This window comes from Plecotus auritus, assembly GCF_963455305.1.
Source record: "Plecotus auritus genome assembly, chromosome: 4".
Lineage (NCBI taxonomy): Eukaryota > Metazoa > Chordata > Mammalia > Chiroptera > Vespertilionidae > Plecotus > Plecotus auritus.
Genome location: NC_137775.1, coordinates 116255290 through 116276755, shown reverse-complemented (window position 1 = coordinate 116276755; position 21466 = coordinate 116255290). Strand labels below are relative to the sequence as shown.

At 42.4% G+C, this 21466-nt stretch overlaps 1 protein-coding gene across 9 annotated transcripts in view; it reads right to left on the bottom strand.

Moving 5' to 3' along the window:
* Nucleotides 1-21466, bottom strand: part of ST7 (suppression of tumorigenicity 7) — a 311491-nt gene that overhangs the window by 143721 nt on the left and 146304 nt on the right. For 8 of the 9 annotated variants that reach the window (XM_080665997.1, XM_080666004.1, XM_080665996.1 and 5 more), the window contains one exon: nt 10689-10848. The exons of the other annotated variant lie outside the window; for it this stretch is intronic. In XM_080665997.1, coding sequence (XP_080522123.1) covers nt 10689-10848 — 160 coding nt within the window. The remainder of the gene's footprint in view (nt 1-10688; nt 10849-21466) is intronic. 9 annotated transcript variants of the gene reach the window in all.

Genomic DNA, 21466 nt, shown 5'->3' with positions numbered 1-21466 from the left:
TTTTTGCATGTATCTGTCCAATTTTACCAACACCATTTATTGAAGAGACTGTCTTAACTCCATTGTATGTTCATGCCTCCTTTGTCAAATATTAATTGAGCATAGTGATTTGGGTCGATTTCTGGGTTCTCTATTCTATTCCATTGGTCTATATGTCTGTTCTTGTGCCAGTTCCAGGCAGTTTTGAGAACAGTGGCTTTGAAATACAGCTTGATATGTGGTATTGAGATCCCACCTACTTTGTTCTTCTTTCTCAGGATTGCTGTAGCTATTTGGGGTCTTTTTTTTATTCCAGATGAATTTTTGGAAAGTTCTTTCTAGGTCTGTGAAATATGCCATTGGTATTTTAATGGGAAATGCATTGAATTTATATATTGCTTTGGGTAGTATGGACATTTTGATGATGTTGATTCTACCAATCCTTAAACATGGTATGTTCTTCCATCTGTTTATGTCTTCCTCTATCTCTTTTTTCAGTGTTGTGTAGTTTTCCGCGTATAGGTCTTTTACCTCCTTAGTTAAGTTTATTCCTAGGTACCTTAATTTTTTTGGTGCGATGGTAAATGGGATTGCTTTTTTAGTCTCTCTTTCTGTAAGTTCATTATTGGTGTATAGAAATGCCATCGATTTCTTGGCGTTAATTTTGTATCCTGCTACCTTGCCGAATTCATTAAGTCTAATAATTTTTTGATGGAGTCTTTAGGGTTTTCTATGTACAGTATCATGTCATCTGCAAATAAGGACAGTTTTACTTCTTCTTTTCCAATTTGGATGCCTTTTATTTCTTCTTCTTGTCTGATGGCAATGGCTAGTACTTCCAGCACTATGTTAAACAGGAGTGGTGAGAGTGGGCATCCCTGTCTTGTTCCTGTTCTTAGGGGAAATGGTTTTAGTTTTTGCCCATTGAGTATGATGTTAGCTGTGGGTTTGTCATATATGGCTTTTATTATGTTGAGGTGTGATCCTTCTATTCCCACCTTGCTGAGAGCTTTTGTCAAGAAAGGGTGTTGGATTTTGTCAAATGCTTTTTCTGCATCAATTGATATGACTATGTGATTTTTATCTCTCAATTTGTTTAAGTAACGTATCACGGTTTATTGATGGGCGAATATTGTACCATCCTTGCATCCCCGGGATAAATCCTACTTGGTCATGGTGTATGATCTTTCTGATGTACTGCTGGAATCCGATTTGCTAGAATTTTGTTGAGGATTTTGGCATCTATGTTCATGAGGGATACTGGCCTGTAATTCTCTTTCATTGTGTTGTCTTTATCTGGTTTTGGTATTAGGGTGATGCTGGCTTCATAGAAGGAACTTGGAAGTGTTCCTTCCTCTTGAATTTTTTGGAATAGTCTGAGGAGGATAGGTTTTAGTTCTTCCTTGAATGTTTGGTAAAACTCCCCTTTGAAGCCGTCTGGCCCGGGCTTTTGTTTGCTGGAAACTTTTTGATGACTGCTTCAATTTCTTCCATAGTTATCAGCCTACTGAGATTTTTAGAATCTTCCTAAGTAAGTTTTGGAAGGTTGTATTTTTCTAGGAATGTGTCCATTTCCTCCAGGTTGTCTAGTTTGTTAGAATAGAGTTGTTCATAGTATTTTTAAATAATCCTTTGTATTTCTGTGGGGTCTGTTGTTATTTGTCCTCTTTCATTTCTGATTTTATTTATTTGGGTCCTCTCTTTGCTTCGTGGTGAGCCTGGCTAGATGTTCATCTCTCTTGTTTATCCTTTCAAAGAACCAGCTCTTGGTTTCATTGATCTTTTGTATTGTTTTTTTGGTCTCTATGTCATTCATTTCTGCTCTGATCTTTATTTTTTCTTCCTTCTGCTCACTGTGGGCTTTTCTTGTTGCTCTCTTTCTAATTCTTTGAGTTGTTGAGTTAGATGATTTATTACCATTTTTTCTTGTTTTTTTGAGGTAGGCCTGTAGAGCTATAAACTTCCCTCTCAGGATTGCTTTCATTGTGTCCCATAGTATTGCACTGTTGTGTTTTTATTGTCTTCAGGATGTTTTTAATTTCTTCTTTGATCTCATTGATAACCCAATCATTAATAGCATGTTATTCAGCTTCCAAGTGTTTAAATTTTTTGGAATGTTTTTATTGTAGTTTATTCCTAATATTATGCCACTGTGGTCTGAGAAAATGCTTGATATGATTTCAATCTTTTTGAATTTGGGGAGACTTTGTTTGTGACCCAATATGTGGTCTATTTTTTAAAATGTCCCGTGTGCATTTGAGAAGAACGTATATTCCGTGGCTTTGGGGTGAAATGCTCTGAAGATGTCAATTAGGTCCATCTGATCTAGTGAGTCATTTAGAATTACTGTTTCTTTGCTGATTTTTTGTCTAGAGGATTTATCCAGTGATGTCAGTGGTGTATTAAAGTACCCTACTATATTGTATTGTTGTCGATCTCTCCCTTGATATCTTCCAGGAGTTTTTTTTTTATGTATTTGGGTGCTCCTGCATTGGGTGCATATATGTTTATCAGAGTTATATCCACTTCTTGTATTGATCCCTTTATTATTATGAAGTGGCCTTCCTTATCTCTTGATATGACCTTTACTTTGAGGTATATTTTGTCAGATATAAGTACTGCTACCCCAGTTTTTTCATTTCCATTTGCCTGAAAGATGTTTTTCCATCCCTTCACTTTCAGTCTGTATGAGTCCCTTTTTCTGAGGTGGGTCTCTTGTAGACAGCATATATATGGGTCATGTTTATCCATTCAGCTACTCGATGTCTTTTGATTGGAGCATTTAGACCATTTACGTTTAAAGTTATTATTGAAAGGTACTTATTTGTAGCCATTTTTATTTTTTGCGTTTGTGTTCCTTCTTACCCTTTCATTTCTTCTTTTTACACCAATCCCTTTAGCATTTCTTGCATTGCTGGCTTGGTAGTGATAAACTCCCTTAGCGTTTTTTTTTTGTCTGTGAAGCTCCTTATTTCCCCTTCAATTTTGAATGATAACCTTGCTGGATAGAGTATTCTTGGACTCAGTCCCTTGGTTTGCATCACTTTGTAAATTTCCTTCCATTCTTTTCTGGCCTGATGTGTTTCTGTTGAGAAATCAAATCTAATGGGAGCTCCCTTGTATGTAACTTTCTGTCTCTCTCTTGCAGCCTTTAATATTCTCTCTTTGTCCTGAATATTTGCCATCGTAATTATGATGTGTCTTGGTGTGGGTGTTTTCGGGTTCATCCTGTTTGGGACTCTCTGTGCTTGTGTGACTTTTTTCTTCACCACATCAGGCAAGTTTTCTGACATTATTTCTTCAAATAGGTCTTCTAACCCTTGTTCCTCTTCCTCTTCCTGTTTTTCTGGCATCCCTATTATTCGTATGCTGCTTCATTTCATGTTGTCCCATAGCTCCCTTAGGCTCTCCTCCTGTCTTTTAATTTTTTTCTCCAGTTTCAATTCATTTTGGCTGTTTTGCTTCCCTGTCTTCTAATTCGCTAATTCGGTCCTCTGCTTCTCCTAGTCTACTGTTGAAACTTTCCATGGTGTTTTTTATTGCAGCTATATCACTCTTCATTTCTTCTTGATTCTTACATAAGTTGTTGATTTTTTTCATCCATTTCTTCTTGATTGTTACATAAGGTGTTGATTTTTTCTTCCATCCAGTTTATGAACTCTATGACCCTTATTCTGAATTCTTTTTCTGACATATTGCATGCCTCTGTTTCACTTAGCTGCTTTTCTGGTGATTCCTCTTTTTCTTTCCTTTGGGGGTATCTTTGTCTACCCATTTTTGGTCTCACCGACTGATCTAGATGTCAAGCTGTGCAGGGGCTGCTCCTTGGGTGGCAGTGGCTTCTCTGGCTGCGGTTGCTCCTCGGGCGGTCCCGGTAGCAGCTGCTTCTCAGTTGGCAGCAGCTCCTCTGGTGGGTGCTGTTCGCAGCAGTGGTGTCTCCTCTGGCTGGTGGGGGAAGTCTTCCCATATAGCTGCTTTTCCTTGGATGGGGGTGGGCTGATTATGAGGTTGCTGCTCCTCGGATAGGGATGGGTTGCTCGTGTCCACTGCTCCTTGGACGGGGACCGGCTGCTCATGTGGCTGCTGCTCCTTGGACAGGGGCAGACTGCTCGCGTGGCTGCTGTTCTTTAGATGGGGGCTAGCTGTGTGCTGCTGCTGTTCCTCAGATGGGACGGGCTACTCGTGATGCTGCTGCTCCTTGGACAGGGGCAGGTTGCTTGCAGGGCTGCTGCTCCTCGTATGGGTGCGGGTTGCTCGTGCTGCTGCTTCTCCTCGGATGGGGGGCGGTCTGCTCATGCGGCTGCTGCTCCTCGCGTGGGAGTGAGCTGCTCGTGCTGTTGATGCTCCTCGGACAGGGACGGGCCGCTCACCTGGCTCCTTCTCGTCGGAAGGTGCAGTGGGTGCAGCTCCTTAGTCCAGTGCGGACTGCACAAGGCTGCTGCTCCTTGGACGTGGGCGGTCTGCTTATATGGCTGCTGCTCCTCAGATGGGGGAGACTGCTCGTGTGGGTGCTGCTCCTCAGAAGGGGGTGGGCTGCTCACACAGGTGCTGCTCCTCGGATTGGGGCAGGCGGCTCACACAACTGCTGCTCCTCAGATGGGGACAGGCGGCTCACAGAACTGCTGCTCCTCGGATGGGGGCAGGTAGTTCATGTGGCTGCTGCTCCTTGGAAAGGGGCGGTCTACTCAAACAGCTGCTGCTCCTCGGACGGGGGCGGGCTGCTCGTGTGGCACAGCTGCTGCTCTTCGGACAGGTGCAGGGTGTGGGCTGTTCCCAGCTGCTGCTCCTCAGAGGGGGGCCAGCTGCGTGGGGCTGCTGCTCCTCAGTAGTGGGTGGGCTGCTCAAGTGGCTGCTGCTCCTTGGATGGGGCAAGCTGCTTGCGTGGTTGCTGCTCCTCAGATGGGGGAACTGGCTGCTCACACAGCTGCTGCTCCTTGGACAGGGGCAGGCCACATGAAGCTGCTGCTCTTAGGCCTGTGGCGGGTTGCTCGCGGGGCTGCTGCTCCTTGGACAGGAGTGGGCTGCTCATATGTCTGCTGTTCATGTGGTTGCAATGCCCTGAGCTAAAGCGTTGGGCCAGTCAGAGGGGAGCCTGCTTCTGAACTCACAGGAGCCTGTGCCCAGGGTGGCTGGAGCCTCATTGACTGTGGGATCATAGCCTAGGTAACATGTCCCTGGCAGGGGTGGCTGTAGAGTCCCAGGTGTTATCTGAGGGCACTCTGGGTGGAGTTGAGGCTGGGAACCCAGTTACAGCAGCTCTCCCCTTCAAAAAGGCTAGGCCTCTGAGGACAAGCTGGTCTCCCAGTACTGTTTGCAATGGTAGCAGAAGCTGCCTAGTTAGGCGAGCCTGATTAGCCTGCCCCTGAAGGTCCTGTGGGATCTAACTGTGCCTCACTCACTCTCTCTCACACACACACACACACACACACACCACACCTGACCACACATTCCTCTTTTAATCCCTCACTCACTCATGCTCTTTCCCTCACTGCCGTATTCTTCCTGCCTCTATAATTGGGTCTGGGGTGTTATTGACCTGTTTGTGGATGGAGTTTCCTCTCCAGGTGTCTGGTTATGTGGCTTGCTCTCAAATCCCTTGGCCAGACAGGATAAAATTCACCTCAACAAGACACAACACAGAGGGAACTAAGCACAAATGTACACACAACACCAATAATAACCCCAATATAAGCGACCACCTGAGCAAAGAGAGTTAGGGCAGAGAAAAGAGAGCACAAATGCTATCGAAGAGAGAGAAAAAGATAAGGGATAAAAGACCTATTTTTAGCTTTTTCAATCATTTTCACAAATAAGCAAAGTCATTCAAGTGTCTTTGCCAATGCCCAATGGGACTTTGTTAGCCATGTTGTATTTCATGTAAGATCCAGCAAAGAACTGTCTTATGCTCCAAGAAATTCAATAGATTCACCCTTCTGTTATTAAGGCAATAGTCATTTTATTATTTTTAAGGCAATAGGGATTTTTAAACAAATAATTTTAACAAAATATTTTTATTACCCTCAGTTTTGACCTACTTTTCCTTTTATACTTAGCTGAAACCAGACTATAGAAAGTGATTAAGGATAGAGATAAGCATAGATAATTTTATAATATTTTTATTAAAAAATAAAAATCACCAAAAGAAAAAAAGAAGAGGAAATGGTATTAGTCCCATGGTATCTGGTATTTCCATGCCATCATAAATACATGTTTATTGGTCTGAGTTAGCCAAATATTCGAAACCCAAATGTCAAGGAGAACTGTGCAGACTGAGCCCTAAAAATAATTATGCCTGGCCGGTGTGGCTCAGTGGTTGAGCGTTGACTCATGAACCATGAGCTCACAGTTGGATTCCTGGTCAGGGCAGGGATTGTGAACTCGATCCCCAGTAGGAGGTGTGCAGGAGGCAGCTAATGGATGATTCTCTCTCATCATTGTTGTTTCTACCTCTCTCTCCCTCTCCCTTCCTCTCTGAAATCAACAAAAATATATATTTTAAAAAACGCTTGGGATAAATTCTATTTGCCTAAATATAACTATTTGCACAGTTATGAGATCAGATCATAAATACTATATATATTATGAATAGAAATATTTTTGCATAGTAGTAGATATTTAATAAATGCTAGTGGAACTGAATAATACTCAAAAGCTCAGTCTTTACCAGGTAATAACTCAGTACAAATAAAACTGGGAATGTCCATGATTATTATTGTAGACTATCTATATTGTAGGTCCTCAGGTTACGTCGGAGATCCGTTCCTATGGCGCGACATAATGCGATTTTCGCCGTAAGTCGGAACCAACCTACATAAGCACCTACGTCACTCACATGGAGCACATACACAGCAGTAATGAAGTGAAATAGTAAAAAAAAAAATTAAAAGAAAGATAACAATTCCTGAACTTTACTTGTGGTAAATAAATAATAAAAAACATAAAGCACATATGCACATATGTTGAAATGACGGAACTGTTTTTTGTTTTTTTTTTTATAAATAAATGGGAGATGGCGACATAACCATGAAACGATGTACATCGAGTCCAACGTAACCCAAGGACTGCCTGTATATATAAAAGCCTAAGTGACCATTATGACCAAATGACTGGAACAACTGGTCAACCAGTCGCTATGACAAGCACTGACCACCAGGGGGCAGATGCTCAATGCAGGAGCTGCCCCCTGGTGGTCAGTGCGCTCCCACAGCGGGCGCACCACTCAACCAGAAGCCGGGCTCACAGCTGGCGAGCGCAGCTGCAGCAGTGGGAGCCTCTCCCGCCTCCACGGTAGCACTACTAAGCAGCGGTGGCGGCAGGTGCAGAGGGGCCGGGATGAGCGGCAGCAGAGCTGCGCCCAGCCGCCTGCCTCTTTGGCACTGCTACATCCCTCGGGGGGATGTCGGACTGCCAGGTTTCGAAACCCATAGTCCGACATCCCCTGAGGGGTCCCGGATTGCAAGAGGGCGCAGGCCAGGCTGAGGGACCCCACCTGCGCATGAATCCATGCACCAGGCCTCTAGTATTTTTATAAAGGGCTTTTATTCAATGCATAAGGCTTATTCAAGGCATTCATAAAGAGAGAGAGAAAAATTATAATGACAATAAGAATAGCATGAGCTCTTTATTGCATTAAGGAATGATGTCAACAGACTTAAACTGGGTAGAGAGATAATTTTAATGAAAATAAAAACGTATTCACAATAAAGAATGGCTTCAAATGAGGCTGCTTTCTGTTTTCAATCTGTTAATTTTTTACAATGTTCTGTATCAGTTAAAGACTACAGTAATCAGGCAAGAGCACATTTAATCTCTGAGGTCTTCACAGCAGATGCAAAGTGATGGTAATTATCCACAACTGCTTATGTGATGATTACTGAGTGATCAAGATTCCTTGTTAGCATGATATGCCACACTCATTAGAGTAGCTGGTTAAAGTGATGGTTCACTTTGCTGAGATCTCTTTTTGTTTCTTTCACAAAGTTGATGAGTTTACAAAGTCCCAGATAGTTTTGTTACCTTGGTGCACCCTCTCTTATACATGTAACCTTTAGGATGAAATAAATGTGTACCTAGAGGTGCCCATTGCCACTCATGGCTGGCTGGCAAAGGGTGTATTAAAAGAGCACTGAATCAACATCAGGAATATAATATATACACAATTCTACTTGAGCTTATCAGCTGCCTATGAAATGTGGACTGAGTTATTCTAGGAAGGAAGATAGCTCTTTAATTTCTTCCTCTTCATTCTTTGGTCTCAGAACTTGTGCCCTCTCCTTCAAGAAGCAGAGGACCCCTCTTTTGTTCTCCACAGCACTGGATGCTCCCCTCATACAGAGAACTTAATCACTTTGTCTCCATCAGTAGACACGAGAGTTCCATGGGGACATACTATTTGTAAGAACCTGGGCAAGCCCAGGTTCATATTAGGAACTTAGGAAATGTTTATTGAGCTGATCATGAGACCAAACTATAAAATTATATTCTTCATTCTTCCTTTATGGGTGGAGAAAGCATAGGCCTTGTATGTGCTCATTCATTCATTCACTGAGCTTCAACGATATGAGATACTGCAAAATGCTACAGGTACAATAATAAAACAGTAAGTTAGAAAATTATAGTACAACTAGAGGCCCGGTGCACAAAATTCGTGCACAGGGGGATGTCCCTCAGCCCAGCCTGCACCCTCTCCAATCTGGGACCCCTCGAGGGATGTCAAGGTGGAATTGGGCCTAAATGGGCAGTCGGACATCCCTCTCACAATCCAGGACTCCTGGCTCCCAATTGCTCACCTGCCTGCCTTCCTGATTGCCCTTAACCGCTTCTGCCTGCCAGCCTGATCACCCCCTAACCACTCCCCTGCCAGCCTGATTGATGTCTAACTGCTCTCCTGCCAACCTGTTTGCCCCCAAGTTCCCTCCTCTGCCGCCTGGTCACCCCTAACTGCCCTCCCCTGCTGGCCTGATCGCCCACAACTGCCCTCCCTTGCAGGCCTGGTCCCTCCCAACTGCCCTCCCCTGCTGGCCATCTTGTGGTGGCCATCTTGTGTCCACATGGGGGCAGGATCTTTGACCACATGGGGAAGCCATCTTGTGTGTTGGAGTGATGGTCAATCTGCATATTACTCTTTTATTAGACAGGATAGAGGCCTGGTGCATGGGTGGGGGCCAGCTGGTTTGCCCTGAAGGTTGTCCCGGATCAGGGTGGGGGTTCCCTTGGGGCGTGAGGCAGCCTGGGCAAGGGGCCTGTGGTGGTTTGCAGGCCAGCCATGCCCCCCGGTGACCCAAGCGGAGGCCCTGGTATCTGGGATTTACTTATCTTCTACAATTGAAACTTTGTAGCCTGGAGCAGAGCCAAGCCTTCTGCTTGCTCCATGGGGGCAGCCATTTCTGTTGGAATTTATGTATCTTCTATAATTGAAACTTTGTAGCCTTAAGCGGAGGCCAAAGCAGGCCAGGACTGCGGAAACTTGGCTTCCTCCATCGCCGGGGGCAACCCTAGCCTCCTGCTCTCTCCAGCTTCGTGGCTGCCACCATTTCTGTTTGGATTAATTTATCTTCTATAATTGAAACTTTGTGGCCTTAAGCAGAGGCCTGGGCCGGCCAGAGTGTGCGGAAAGCTTGGCTTCCTCCATCGCCAGGGAAACCCAAGCCTTCCTCCTGCTCTCTCCCTGGCCGCAGCCATCTTGGTTGGGTTAATTTGCATACTCGCTCCTGACTGGCTGGTGGGTGTGGCTTGTGGGGTGTAGTGGAGTGGTGGTTAATTTGCATATTACTCTTTTATTAGATAGGATTAGCCCTGGCTGGTTTGGCTCAGTGGTTGGAGTGTTGGCCCTCGGACTGAAGGGTCCAGGGTTCGATTCCGGTCAAGGGTCAGTTGCAGCCTCAATTCTTGGCTCCAGTAAGGGGGCGTGTAGGAGGCAACCAACAGATGGATCTCTCTCACATTGATGCTTCTCTCTCTGTGTCTCCCCCCGAATCTTCCACTCTCTCTAAAAATCAATGGAAAAATATCCTCAGGTGAGCATTAACAAAAAAAATTATAGTACAATTTGATAAATGTTCCTAAAGATAAAAATATTAAGAGTCAGTAAATGTGGAGATACGTTGTACAACCTATCAAAGAAGGCTTCGGAGGAGATAATATTTGAGTTGTGTTGTAAAAGTTAAGCAAACACAGGAGACAGGGAGACAGACTTCTAGGCAGAAGGTCTTTAGAAAACATGGCATGTTCAAGAAATAAAAAGGAGAGAGACAGGATTGGGACAGAAGCCCAGGTAGGCAAAAATAGTTAGAAGCAGCTTATGCTGTGTGAAGGAATCTGGGCTTTATCTTCAGTGTAATGAGAACCAATGAAGACTTTTAAGCAGAGGAGCAATGCTATCAGCACTAGTTAGACATAAGATTCTGTAATCAGCATGGCAGAAAGGTGATACATTCAATAATGTTTGAGAAACTAGGGACAAGAAGGCTGGAGACTCAAGTTTGGAATGTTGACCATTAGCTAAATCAAATGAAAGAAAAATAAAATTAAACAAGATAACTATTCCTTTCCTTGGGAGGCTTATATGATAGTTCTCTGCTAGAGGTTGTCAACTCCTTGGGAAAATAAACTAAATTTTTCTCTGAAGTCTAATATTTAAATAACAACATTCTTACTGTCATAGAGTAATTTGGTAACCGAACTGCTGCAAATAGAAGGACTTTTCATACCTGAGACACTTTGCCTGTTGGAATCTGAGTCCCCATTACTGGAGTTAGAATTGTTGGAGGAGTTGTTGTCAACCCCTCCCAGAAGGGGGCGCAAGTGGCTTACTGAGACTTGTTCAATGAATGATGTTCCATACTTGCGAAAATACCACCATTCAAATATCTAGAATAGAAAAATAATAAGTATGATTATGGTCCTTGTTATTGTTTATGATTTTTGTATACATGCCCATAAAATATATTGCATTTACTAATTATATGTACCTTTACTAATTATATGTACCTTAATTTTTATTCCAAAAATTTTAATTTATTCTAAAACTTAAAGAATTTATAAAAGTCAAAACACCAATTATACTTTAAATTCTTAATGTTGTTTTCTCCAATTAATATTGTTTTTCTTTAAAAAATCTGCCCTGGCCAGTGTGGCTCAATTGGTTGGGTGTCTTCCTGTGCACTGAAAGGTCGCTGGTTTGATTCCTGGTCAGGGCACAGGCCTGGGTTGCAGCCTCAATCCCAGGTAGGAAGTGTGCAGGAGGCAGCCAATCAATGTTCTGCTCTCATGTTGATGTTTCTCTCTTTCTCTCTCTCTCTCTCTCTCTCTCTCTCAAATCAATAAAAATATTTTTTAAAAGAAAAATCTGTAACTACAATCATGGATAAAAGAACACTGTAAAAGTTGCTCAGTATTATTTTTCTCCAAATTTATATATCTATAATAATCTATAATAATAAAAGCATATTAGTCTAATATGCTAATTAGACCAGACAGACGAACGACCTTCTGGACATCCTTCTGGACGACCTTCCGGATGAAGCCTGCGAGGGCCAAGGCAAGCTGCCACGGCTGCGAGGGCCGAGCCCCTTGCATGAATTTCGTGCATTGGGCCTCTAGTTATTCTAATAACAAAATCATTATAGCTGAAAGAGAACTCTAAAAATATATACAAATAGGCCAGTTTTAAAAGTATGGCTTATGAAATACTCCACCTAAGATTGTGATAAAGCCATACCTGCATAAAATTATTAAGATAGCACAATTCCATTTAAAAAAGAAACAATCTCCTTAGAAAAATGCTGGTTTTACAAAAAGAATGGAAGGCATCCCATTTCGTGTATGGATAGCATTCAACTGCTAAGAGATTCAGCAATGTCCCACCTGCTAAGAAGTGCTTTATAAACACAAGCATCTACCAATAATGTTTCCTAGTTCACAAACCTACCAGTCGTTATGTACTGTGGATTGCAAAGGAGAAAAGAAATAACGTTCAGTGAATTTTCTAAGCACGGGGAAAGCAAGTGACCTCTCCCAACCCTCCTCACCTGGCTCCCCTGTCCCTCCAGTGAACGCTCTCTCCCATATCCTTTCCTCTTCTCCCTGTCTGCTTTGGAACATCTTTTTTAAGCAGTCACAGATCTTTACTCAGAAGAAATTTAAGAATCAACTATATCCCAGAGTCTCATAGCATAACTATATTATATTTCCATAATAATAAAGAATGTGAAATTAACATAGAATTAGTTACCTTTAACTACTTATTTCATAAAAACAAAATTTTGATATCTACTCTGGAATGGGCTTTGAGCTATTATTTTTAAATTGATGTTTTCTCTCTTTTGCTCTAACAAAAATTTCTTTCAGACAGACAGAAAGAACATCTAAGAATGACCAGAAGAAAATATCAATTAGACCAAGAACTTGATTAAATCCAAAGAGTTACCACTATTGCCCATGTGAATTTCCATGTATTAAGAGATCAAGTTTAATAAATTTCACTGTGCAGATGGGAAAATATGCTATGAAAGCTAAGAAAAAGGACAAGTCTATAACATTTGGAATGCTAGGAATAAGAGATCTTGCTTAAAGAAGGAAGAAAGTTTAAGAATGGTAAATTTATAAACCATGGATACAGAAGAGAGTTTGTTACCTCAGGTGAATTATTTAATCTATTGGAATGCAAGTTTCTTTAGTGGAAATCATATTTATTATAAATCATATTTAATATTAAGAATATATTTATTAACCCTAGCTGGTTTGGCTCAGTGGATAGAGCGTCAGCCTGCGGACTGAAGGGTCCCGGGTTGATTCCTGTCAAGGGCACATGCCTGGACTGTGAGCTCAATCCCCATTAGGGGGCATGCAGGAGGCAGCCAATCAATGATGTCTCATCATTGATGTTTCTATCTCTCTTTCCCTCTCCCTTCCTCTCTAAAATCAATAAAAATATATTTATTATTAAAGGTCCTCAATTTTCACAACCATGTAAAACACCTGGTCTCAACCTCCACGTAAAAGACCTAGTTCAGTGCCTGCTGCATAGGTAGTTCTCAAAAGTAACAGCAAAGCTATTGTTTAGTGTATTGATAACATACACACCTCACATACTGCTAGGACATACCCCCCTTTTTGCCAGTCTACAATTTGCGCTAGTACAGTATCTTGCCCTGTTACTACGTTGTTGGCTGAAAACCCTGGAAATCATTGTGAAAAGGGGTATTGCTCACCATTCAGTCCTGACCATCCAACACAGCCCTGAAGAGATTCGTGGCATTGCCTTTAGAAGAGAAGACTCCAAGGGACTCAAAACATAGAACTGCGGGTGGCTCTCAATCATCTGTGATGGGGGAACTTTCTTTGCTCTGCTTCCTATATTCTGCTGCTTGGGCACCTGCCAGGCCTTAGTTCATTCACTCAGTCACACAGCGCTAAATGCTCCACACCAAGCATGAGCTGTTAGAGAGCACAGATGTGGCTCTGCACTACCAGTCCGTGCCACAGACCTATAATGCCTCTCACAGGTTGCTCCTAGCATGGCCTATTCCCATCACAAAAAGCACCTCGGGATGCTTCAGATTTCTCAGTTTTTCCATCAGAATCAGAGGATGTCAGAACTAAAAGGGACTTTAAGTACCATGTACAGTCTCCATTTTAGAGATGAGGAGTGAGGTCTGTACGTGAAGGTGCTGTGACATGACCAAAGTCACACAGTTACTTAAGTAGTTGCTTAGTCTAAAGCCCCAGCTCCATGCCACTAATCTTACCAGGGCCCTACAATAAGATATCTTTTTTTTAACACTGATCATTTAAACAAATAGACAGGTGTAGCCTATCCCTTTTCAAATATTCACTTCCATGTGTCCTCCCACTCTACTGTCTCTCTTAAATTTCCTGTCAAAACCAATCCAGAAGTAGCCAATCAAATGGGACCTGATAACTCACTCTAAGGTGTAAATGACTCTTATGAACAGGATATTTACATTATAATCGGAGACAGACCTTCTATACAGTATTTCTAAAGTAGGAATAATGGACCTCAGTAAAGACTGGGTTATTTCTGCAGCTGTTTGGGGGAGAAGAGGAGGGCCTTTTCTCAGCAGCAGACGGCTTCTTACCCATCACTGTCTTTCTTTATACTAGTGCCCCCACCACCCTAGAAAAGAGGCTCCAATATGTATTGCATGAACAAATACTTCAAGAAAGAAGGAAAGGACTTAAAGCCTTCTTCAACTTCAAACCAAGTATTCTATTTTGGGATCTTAGCATAACAAGCTGCCTCTTATCCTGAAACATGACAGGCTTTGGGCCAGCGTCTCACAGTATTTTAGAAGAGCCACACTAATCCGAATGGGCAGATGGTGTTACCTAACATGCACAGGTTTGTTGTCACTTTGAATTCTTCTCCACGGTGCATAACCTACATAGCTCTCATAAACAAATTTAGATTTTAATATTAGTTTTTGGACATGCTAATAGCTACTAGTAACTGGGCTTGCCACAGCACAACAAAACAGTTTTTAATCTGAAAAATGACCATAAAATTAAAATATAAATTAACACATTTCATAGTCTTAAAAACGTAATCTCTTTACTATGTGTTTCCAACTCATGTTCCATCCCAAGGATTATACAGCATCAACTGGGTTAAACATTTAGAAAGCAACAGTGAACCTATCATCTAGCTAAAAGGTAAAAACCCTAACACACTTCATGACAGCTGAGTTGTATGACCTTGGTTGGTTCTTTTGATTCTCTGGGGCTTGATTATTTAATGTGTAAAATAAACTCACAGTAAGCACTCAGTTAATGTTGGATGGATGGATGGATGGATGGATGGATGGATGGATGGATGGAAGGAAGACTGGATAAATAGGTGATTAGAAGGTTGAATGAATGGATGGATGATAAGGACTGGCCTGGTGATTTAATGGTATATAATTTAAATAAACAGCAGGACCAATGAACGGGTTTATATTAATTTTGTTATTTTTTTAAAAAAAGAGGCCTACATATATTTGTGGAAGAGGAAAGAATCAAGTGGAAAGAGAAACTGAATATGCAAAAAAGGTCAACCAACCATGAGGCAAGATGCCAAAGCCCAGGAAGCACACCTACCCTTCCCTGAAAAGGTAACCTACCATTTCTTAATCTAAGACAGGAAGAATGGGGAAGGATGAATGAGTAGAGGGATACATTCTATTTTGGAAAGTAGGGTGTGATATGAGCTATTTTACATATATAAGAAGGCAACAAAGGGATAACAAGTGGGTGAAACTGATCTCCATAGAGATGCAGACAAGGTTTATATTCTAAGAATAAGAGAAGTGGAGATGGAATTGGAAATGTGAGGGTGGAAGAAATGGTTTCAATCTATACCTTGCAGAATAGAGGGCCATAAACTATACTCAGGACCCGGATCACATTTAAAACCAAGACCCATTTGTCAAGGTCTCAGTTACCAATGCCTCCTCCTCCTTTACTAACTGACAGAAGCAGAGGATGACTAAGGAGCACTGGGGTTGGGGCTTAGGGTGGAGATCCAGGTTGGCAGCTGGCCTAAGGTGCAAACTTGTCTCATCTTCTGCCCCAGGGAAGGAACAAAAATCTGACACAGGGTAACAGACAAGGCCCTTTCATCTTTCTTGCAGACCTAAAAGCTGAATCTTTCCTGAAGATGCCTAGATTCTTCCTAGCCAATAAGACCTCCTCTTCTTGAATTGCATGTTCTATATATAAAACACTTCTCTCCATGAATCAGGGAGTTCCTTATACACATATCACATTTAAAAACACTCCAAGATTCCATATAGCAGCACCTTAGTAATTCCACACCAATTCCATTAAATCCATGGAAAATACAAAGATGTCACAGTCTGAAATTGACTGAGTGCTTCCTGTGGATTAAAGTAGATGATGATAGCAAGAGGATAGATACAGTGATATGGAGATTAAAGAGGAAATATGAAACTTTCTAGCAGTATATTTCTATGGAAAAAATGCCCAATTGACACCTGCTCTAAGTCTTCAGAAATATATTTGGAGATAAACAGTGTTTGGGGCAAGAGGGAATATCCTGGGTTTAAATGAGATAAACTAAGGCAGTTGTTACAGGTTATTTATGGTAAGATCCATAACATAACTTTCCTGTTAGAATTTTCAAGTATATTTCTTTCTCCATACTCACCTACCCTTTAAAAGTCCCACCCAATTCCTCATGGCAGACATTTTTTTTACTCCTAGTTTCTGTATGTTTTGTTTAGGAATACTGAAGAGATACAAAAAGGTCGTGACCTCCTGCTTCCTTGGTCTCAGCTGATCCCTCCTCAGTCACTTGTTTCCCTATCAGTTATGGGGGCTGTGTGAAGAACTGGTATTCATGCCCTTCCATGCTCTCTCCTGGCCACCTACTGCCTTTAAGAAAAGAGAGAAGACAGAGATCTGAGGTTCTCTTCAAGGTCAGTCGTCAATGATCCATCCCGCCTCAGTGTCTGTATGTCCACAGGATGAGACATTCCACTGTAGCATTACTGATTGTGGCTTGGAAGGAAGGATCACTCTCCTGGGACGAAGTTATAGTGCCACAGACAATTAGGAGAAGCCAGCCTGTGCCATGTGCCCCAAGCCCTACCAACTCATGTAGTTGGTCTTGGGTGGTATCCAGAACCCATCATTTTAAATAAGCTCCCCAGATAATCCTAATGCAATTGGTTAATTCCTTCATTCACTGGATCTCTGTGCAAGCAACAAATATCCCTAAGTGTTTACTCAAACATATACAAAAACACAGATATGGTCCCAGCCTTTGTGAAGCTTCCATTATAGAGAGAATAAAAAACAATAAATGATGATACAAAAAAATATACTTTTTAAATAGTGGGAGTTGTTGGTCTATGTTCTAGACTGGCCAAATCTGACCCAACCCATGGCCAATCAGAAAAAAGAAAAAAGTGTCTCCCCCTGAGAAGGTTGCATCTTTCTCCCTTTTTCTTCTCTCCCCCTGCCCCCTTTTTTATCTTCCTGACCCATTTCTGTGAGTCTGTTAACATGAAAACATCAACTGCTAGACAGGCTGCTATCCACCTTCCTAGTCAACACATCATGAAAGGAGAAGGATGCCATGGCAAAGCAGTGGAGATTTAAATCCTAGTCCTCACTCACCCTTACCTAGCAAGGTGACCTGGGCAAGTCATAAGCTTTCTGGATGCCTAGTCCTTAGGTCTTTTCCGGTTTCAATTGCATGGCTTCTGAGGGTTCCTACCTCCAGCCCTTCAACTGCATAATTTTCAAGCCTCTCAATTTGTGCTCAAATGTAAACTGAAAAACCCAAAAAGATAATTTTGTCTCTTATCTGCCATTAGCCTCTTCACCTTCTTCACCATGTCTCATCATTTATCTGATCCACTCATGTCCACAGTCAATCCCTGACAGGCATCTATCTACTCTGTGGCATCTAATCTCCTGCAAAAGATTATTAATTTTCATGGTGACCCCAGGAAGCTGATAAGGCTGAATGAGCCTTAGTCTCTTACCACTGTGTGCAGATTCCCCTGCCATCTAGCCCCACAGCATCTCTCTCATTCTTTATTCTAGAGCCAAGAGACAAGCTGCTCCACAATGGACAAAACCTGATATTTATATGCTACTTCCCACTCCTCAGAAGCCCTTCCAATCAAGTTTCCCTGAGTCTTTTTTCACTTTTAGCACCACAATCCATATGTCTATCAAAGTGCTACCTCAAGTGCAGGTCAAGTTCTTTAGATAAATGAAAAAAAAAAGTTAAAAGGAGCCATAACAATCTTCCAGTCCCACTCCTTTACTTTTTAATTCTTTATTGTTTTAAGTATTACATATGCCTCCTTTTCCCCCCACTGACCTCTCCCCAGCCATTTCCACCCTCCCCACCCCCGCCGCAGCACATGCCCTCATTCCCCTAGTGTCTGTGTCCACTGGTTATACTTATATGCATGCATAGAAGTCCTTTGGTTGATCTCTTACCCCCCGCCCCCGCCTTCCCTCTGATGTTGGACAGTTTGTTCATGTTTCGCTGTCTCTTATTTTTGTTCATCAGTTTATGTTGTTCATTAGATTCCACAAATGAGTGAGATCATGTGATATTTATCTTTCTTCAACTGATTTCGCTTAGCATAATGCTCGCCATGTCCATCCATGCTGTTGCGAATAGTAAGAGTTCTTTCTTTTTTACAGCAGCGTAATATTTCATTGTGTAGATGTATCACAGTTTTTTAATCCATTCATCTGCTGATGGGCACTTAGGCCGTTTCCAAACATTAACTATTATAAATTGTGCTGCTATGAACATAGGGGTGCATATATCCTTTCTGATTGGTGTTTCGGTTTCTTGGGATATATTCCCAGAAGTGGGATTACTGGATCGAATGGGAGTTCCATTTTTAATTTTTTGAGGAAATTCCATACTGTTTTCCACAGTGGCTACATCAGTCTGCATTCCCACCAGCAATGCATCAGGGTTCCTTTTTCTCCACAACCTCTCCAGCACTGGCACAAGCCTTTTCATCTCAGTCCGACTCCAGCCATTTGTCATCACAACCCAAATCTATCGATTTCGTCTTTTATCTGCTCTATCAAGGATATGCCCAGTAGCCTCTGTGGGCAATGTTTATTTCAATGGAGAACATTTCTGGGTTTTGTTTTTGTTTTTGAGAGTGGTCAGATGGATATGTGGAGCAAGTGCTTTCCCTCAGTGCAACCTCAGAGAGAAGGTGGCAGGGGGTGGGGAGGGAGGTAATCAACCAAAGGACTTGTATGCATGCATATTAGCATAACCAATGGACATGGACACTGGGCAGTGGGGGCTTGTCCTGGGGGGCAGGAATGGCAGGGAGGGGTCAATCGGGGGAAAAGGAGACATATGCAATACTTTAAACAATAAAAAAAGAAAGAAAGAAAAGGCTTGTGCCAAGCAAGCAGAGAGGCAGCTTGAAGTTAAGCAAGAGAGAGAGCTGCCTGGATGGGTACCTGGGCATAGGAACCAAAAGGGAAGAGTGAGAAGTACGTGGTATAACAAACTCATTGCTGGCTTTCAACCTGTGAAATTAAGAACTAGCTCTGACATCTAGTGAAATGCACACCAATTAGTCCTCATATATTTTTAAACACATTAGTGTAAAAGAGAACAGCATTTGGCAAACATTTTTATTTCTATGTATATTTGTTCAATTAATTGACATTTTCTTGACAAGGAAACACCAGGGTTTTTTGTTTGTTTTCTTACCTCTCTTCTCCTAAGACATCACATTACATGATAATTTCAGTCTCCAGCAAAGGAATCCTGAGGTCCCCAAACAACCGATTTCCCCAGGAGCAGCCCTGTACTTTGAAAGTTCTCTGCTTGACTCTCCTAACATTGCTCAGGGGAGAGTAGTTAGATAATCGTCTCTCTGGTGCCACAAACCAAACCAAACCGCTAAGCAGCTCTTTTCAAAGCACCTGATCCTTTACCTCAATGCTGCTTCTCCATGAAATGCACTTGGCAGAAAGAGTTGTGGCTGAATAGAAACCTCCACCCTAGGTTCCTTCCAGCGTTAGCAAAGCTGAGTCCCCGAAGGCTGGACAACACCAATGTCAACAATCTAAAGCAGGAGCCTACAACTATCAACTATTCCCACATTGGAGTTACTTTGCCCTCAGTCAAACTAAACATTTTTGAGAAATGCCTTTCAAAATCTTCACACATTAGAGGTTTTCCTTTGCTCAAAGTTCCACATCAGTCAGGCATTGTGGAGAGCAGCTACAGGGTTCGGACAGGTTCAAGCCTTGGACTGACTTGTGGCAAAGCCACATACAAGTCCCAGCTTGGAGGGCAAAGCCCTCCCAGCACAATTATACCAAAAGGCTATGCTTGTAAGCTTGACCTTTTAGTCCAACACTGCAGTCCTAGGTTGCTAAGGGATTGCAGGGTGGGTGGGTGCGTGCGTGCGTGCGTGTGTGTGTGTGGCGCGCAGCAAGTGCTGCCTAAACAAAGCTTGATAGAGTTCAGAGAATGACAACAACAGGAAAGAAGATTTGAAATTCGCAAGAACATTGTAAACATCTTGCCCTTGTTTTGTTTTGTGTGATCTGACTATAAAATAAAGCTTCGGCTTACAGGTTGTGGCACTGTCTCTCTATCCAAGAACAGTGTCCCATCTAGCCCCAACTGTATTCTCTTGTCTGTCTTATTTAATCCTTCACCGCCCCTCCTTAGGTTCACCCCTGGCCTTGCTGGACGCTGTTGAAGGCATATCCTCTGAGAATGCTGCAATGCAAATATCCCATAAGGCAGCACTGCAGTGGTCATCAGGTTTCAGCAGCTGCAGCCCACAGGCAGGGAGAAAGCCTCACCAGCCTGATCTGCAAAAATTGGCCATGGTCTAGGGCAGTGGTCGGCAAACTCATTAGTCAACAGAGTGGCAAACCGCGGCTTGCGAGCCGCATGTGACTCGCAAGCCGCAGTTTGCCGACCACTGGTCTAGGGAAATCCTTTATTTGGAGGACAAGAAAAGCAAGCTGATGGTATTTCACCATCCCTGAATTAGAAAGAAAAATGACTATTTGGGGTCTAGCTTATCAGAGTGAAAGCAACCCACATTCTTTTTTTTTTTTTTTAAATATATGTTTTTGTTGATTTCAGAGAGGAAGGAAGAGGGAGAGAGAGATAGAAACATCAATGATGAGAGAGAATCATGGATCGGCTGGGCTGCCTCCTGCATGCCCCCCACTGGGGATCGAGCCCGCAACCCAGGCATGTGCCCTTGACCAGAATCTAACCTGGGACCCTTCAGTCCACAGGATGGCGCTCTATCCACCGAGCCAAACCGGCTAGGGCGCAACCCACATTCTTGTAATTAAAGCCTAATGCTCCTATAACAATATACTGCTAGAATAAAATCCTGACCCACCATTTGTGCAGCAAGCTAACACAGCAACTGAGCAGGCAGTGAAATGAGTGCAAAAGCATGACTGCCTGGGTGGAAACACCTCTTCACCCTTCACCAGCTGTGTGACCTAAGGCAGGTTACTTCCTGGCCCACTCTACCACCCCTTTATGCCTAAGTAAAATGGAAACAACACTAGCAATTACCCAATTGTACTGTTGTGAAGAATAGTGAGTTAGCATGTACAGCGTATAGATCTCTGCCTGGCACAAAGTAAGCACCACCTAAGCAGGTAATGTTCTTAAGTGAACATTCCTGAGAGGAATACACAACCCTACCTTTCCACACCAGAGTGGATTACTGGCTTCAGTATGATATTGCTATTCAAATTGTATGCAAAAATGCTCACCCTTTTTTTCTATTTGTTTAATGAAAAAAGATTTTGAAGATGTTTTAGAAAAAAATACTAAAATATTATTTTTAATGTAAATAATTATTAGATGGAGATTTGTAATACCTACCTCCCCCCCAAAAATATATATATATATGTGCTAAAAAGATTGCCTGTTTTCAGCATATGTTAGTAATAACTTCTCAAGCATGTAAAA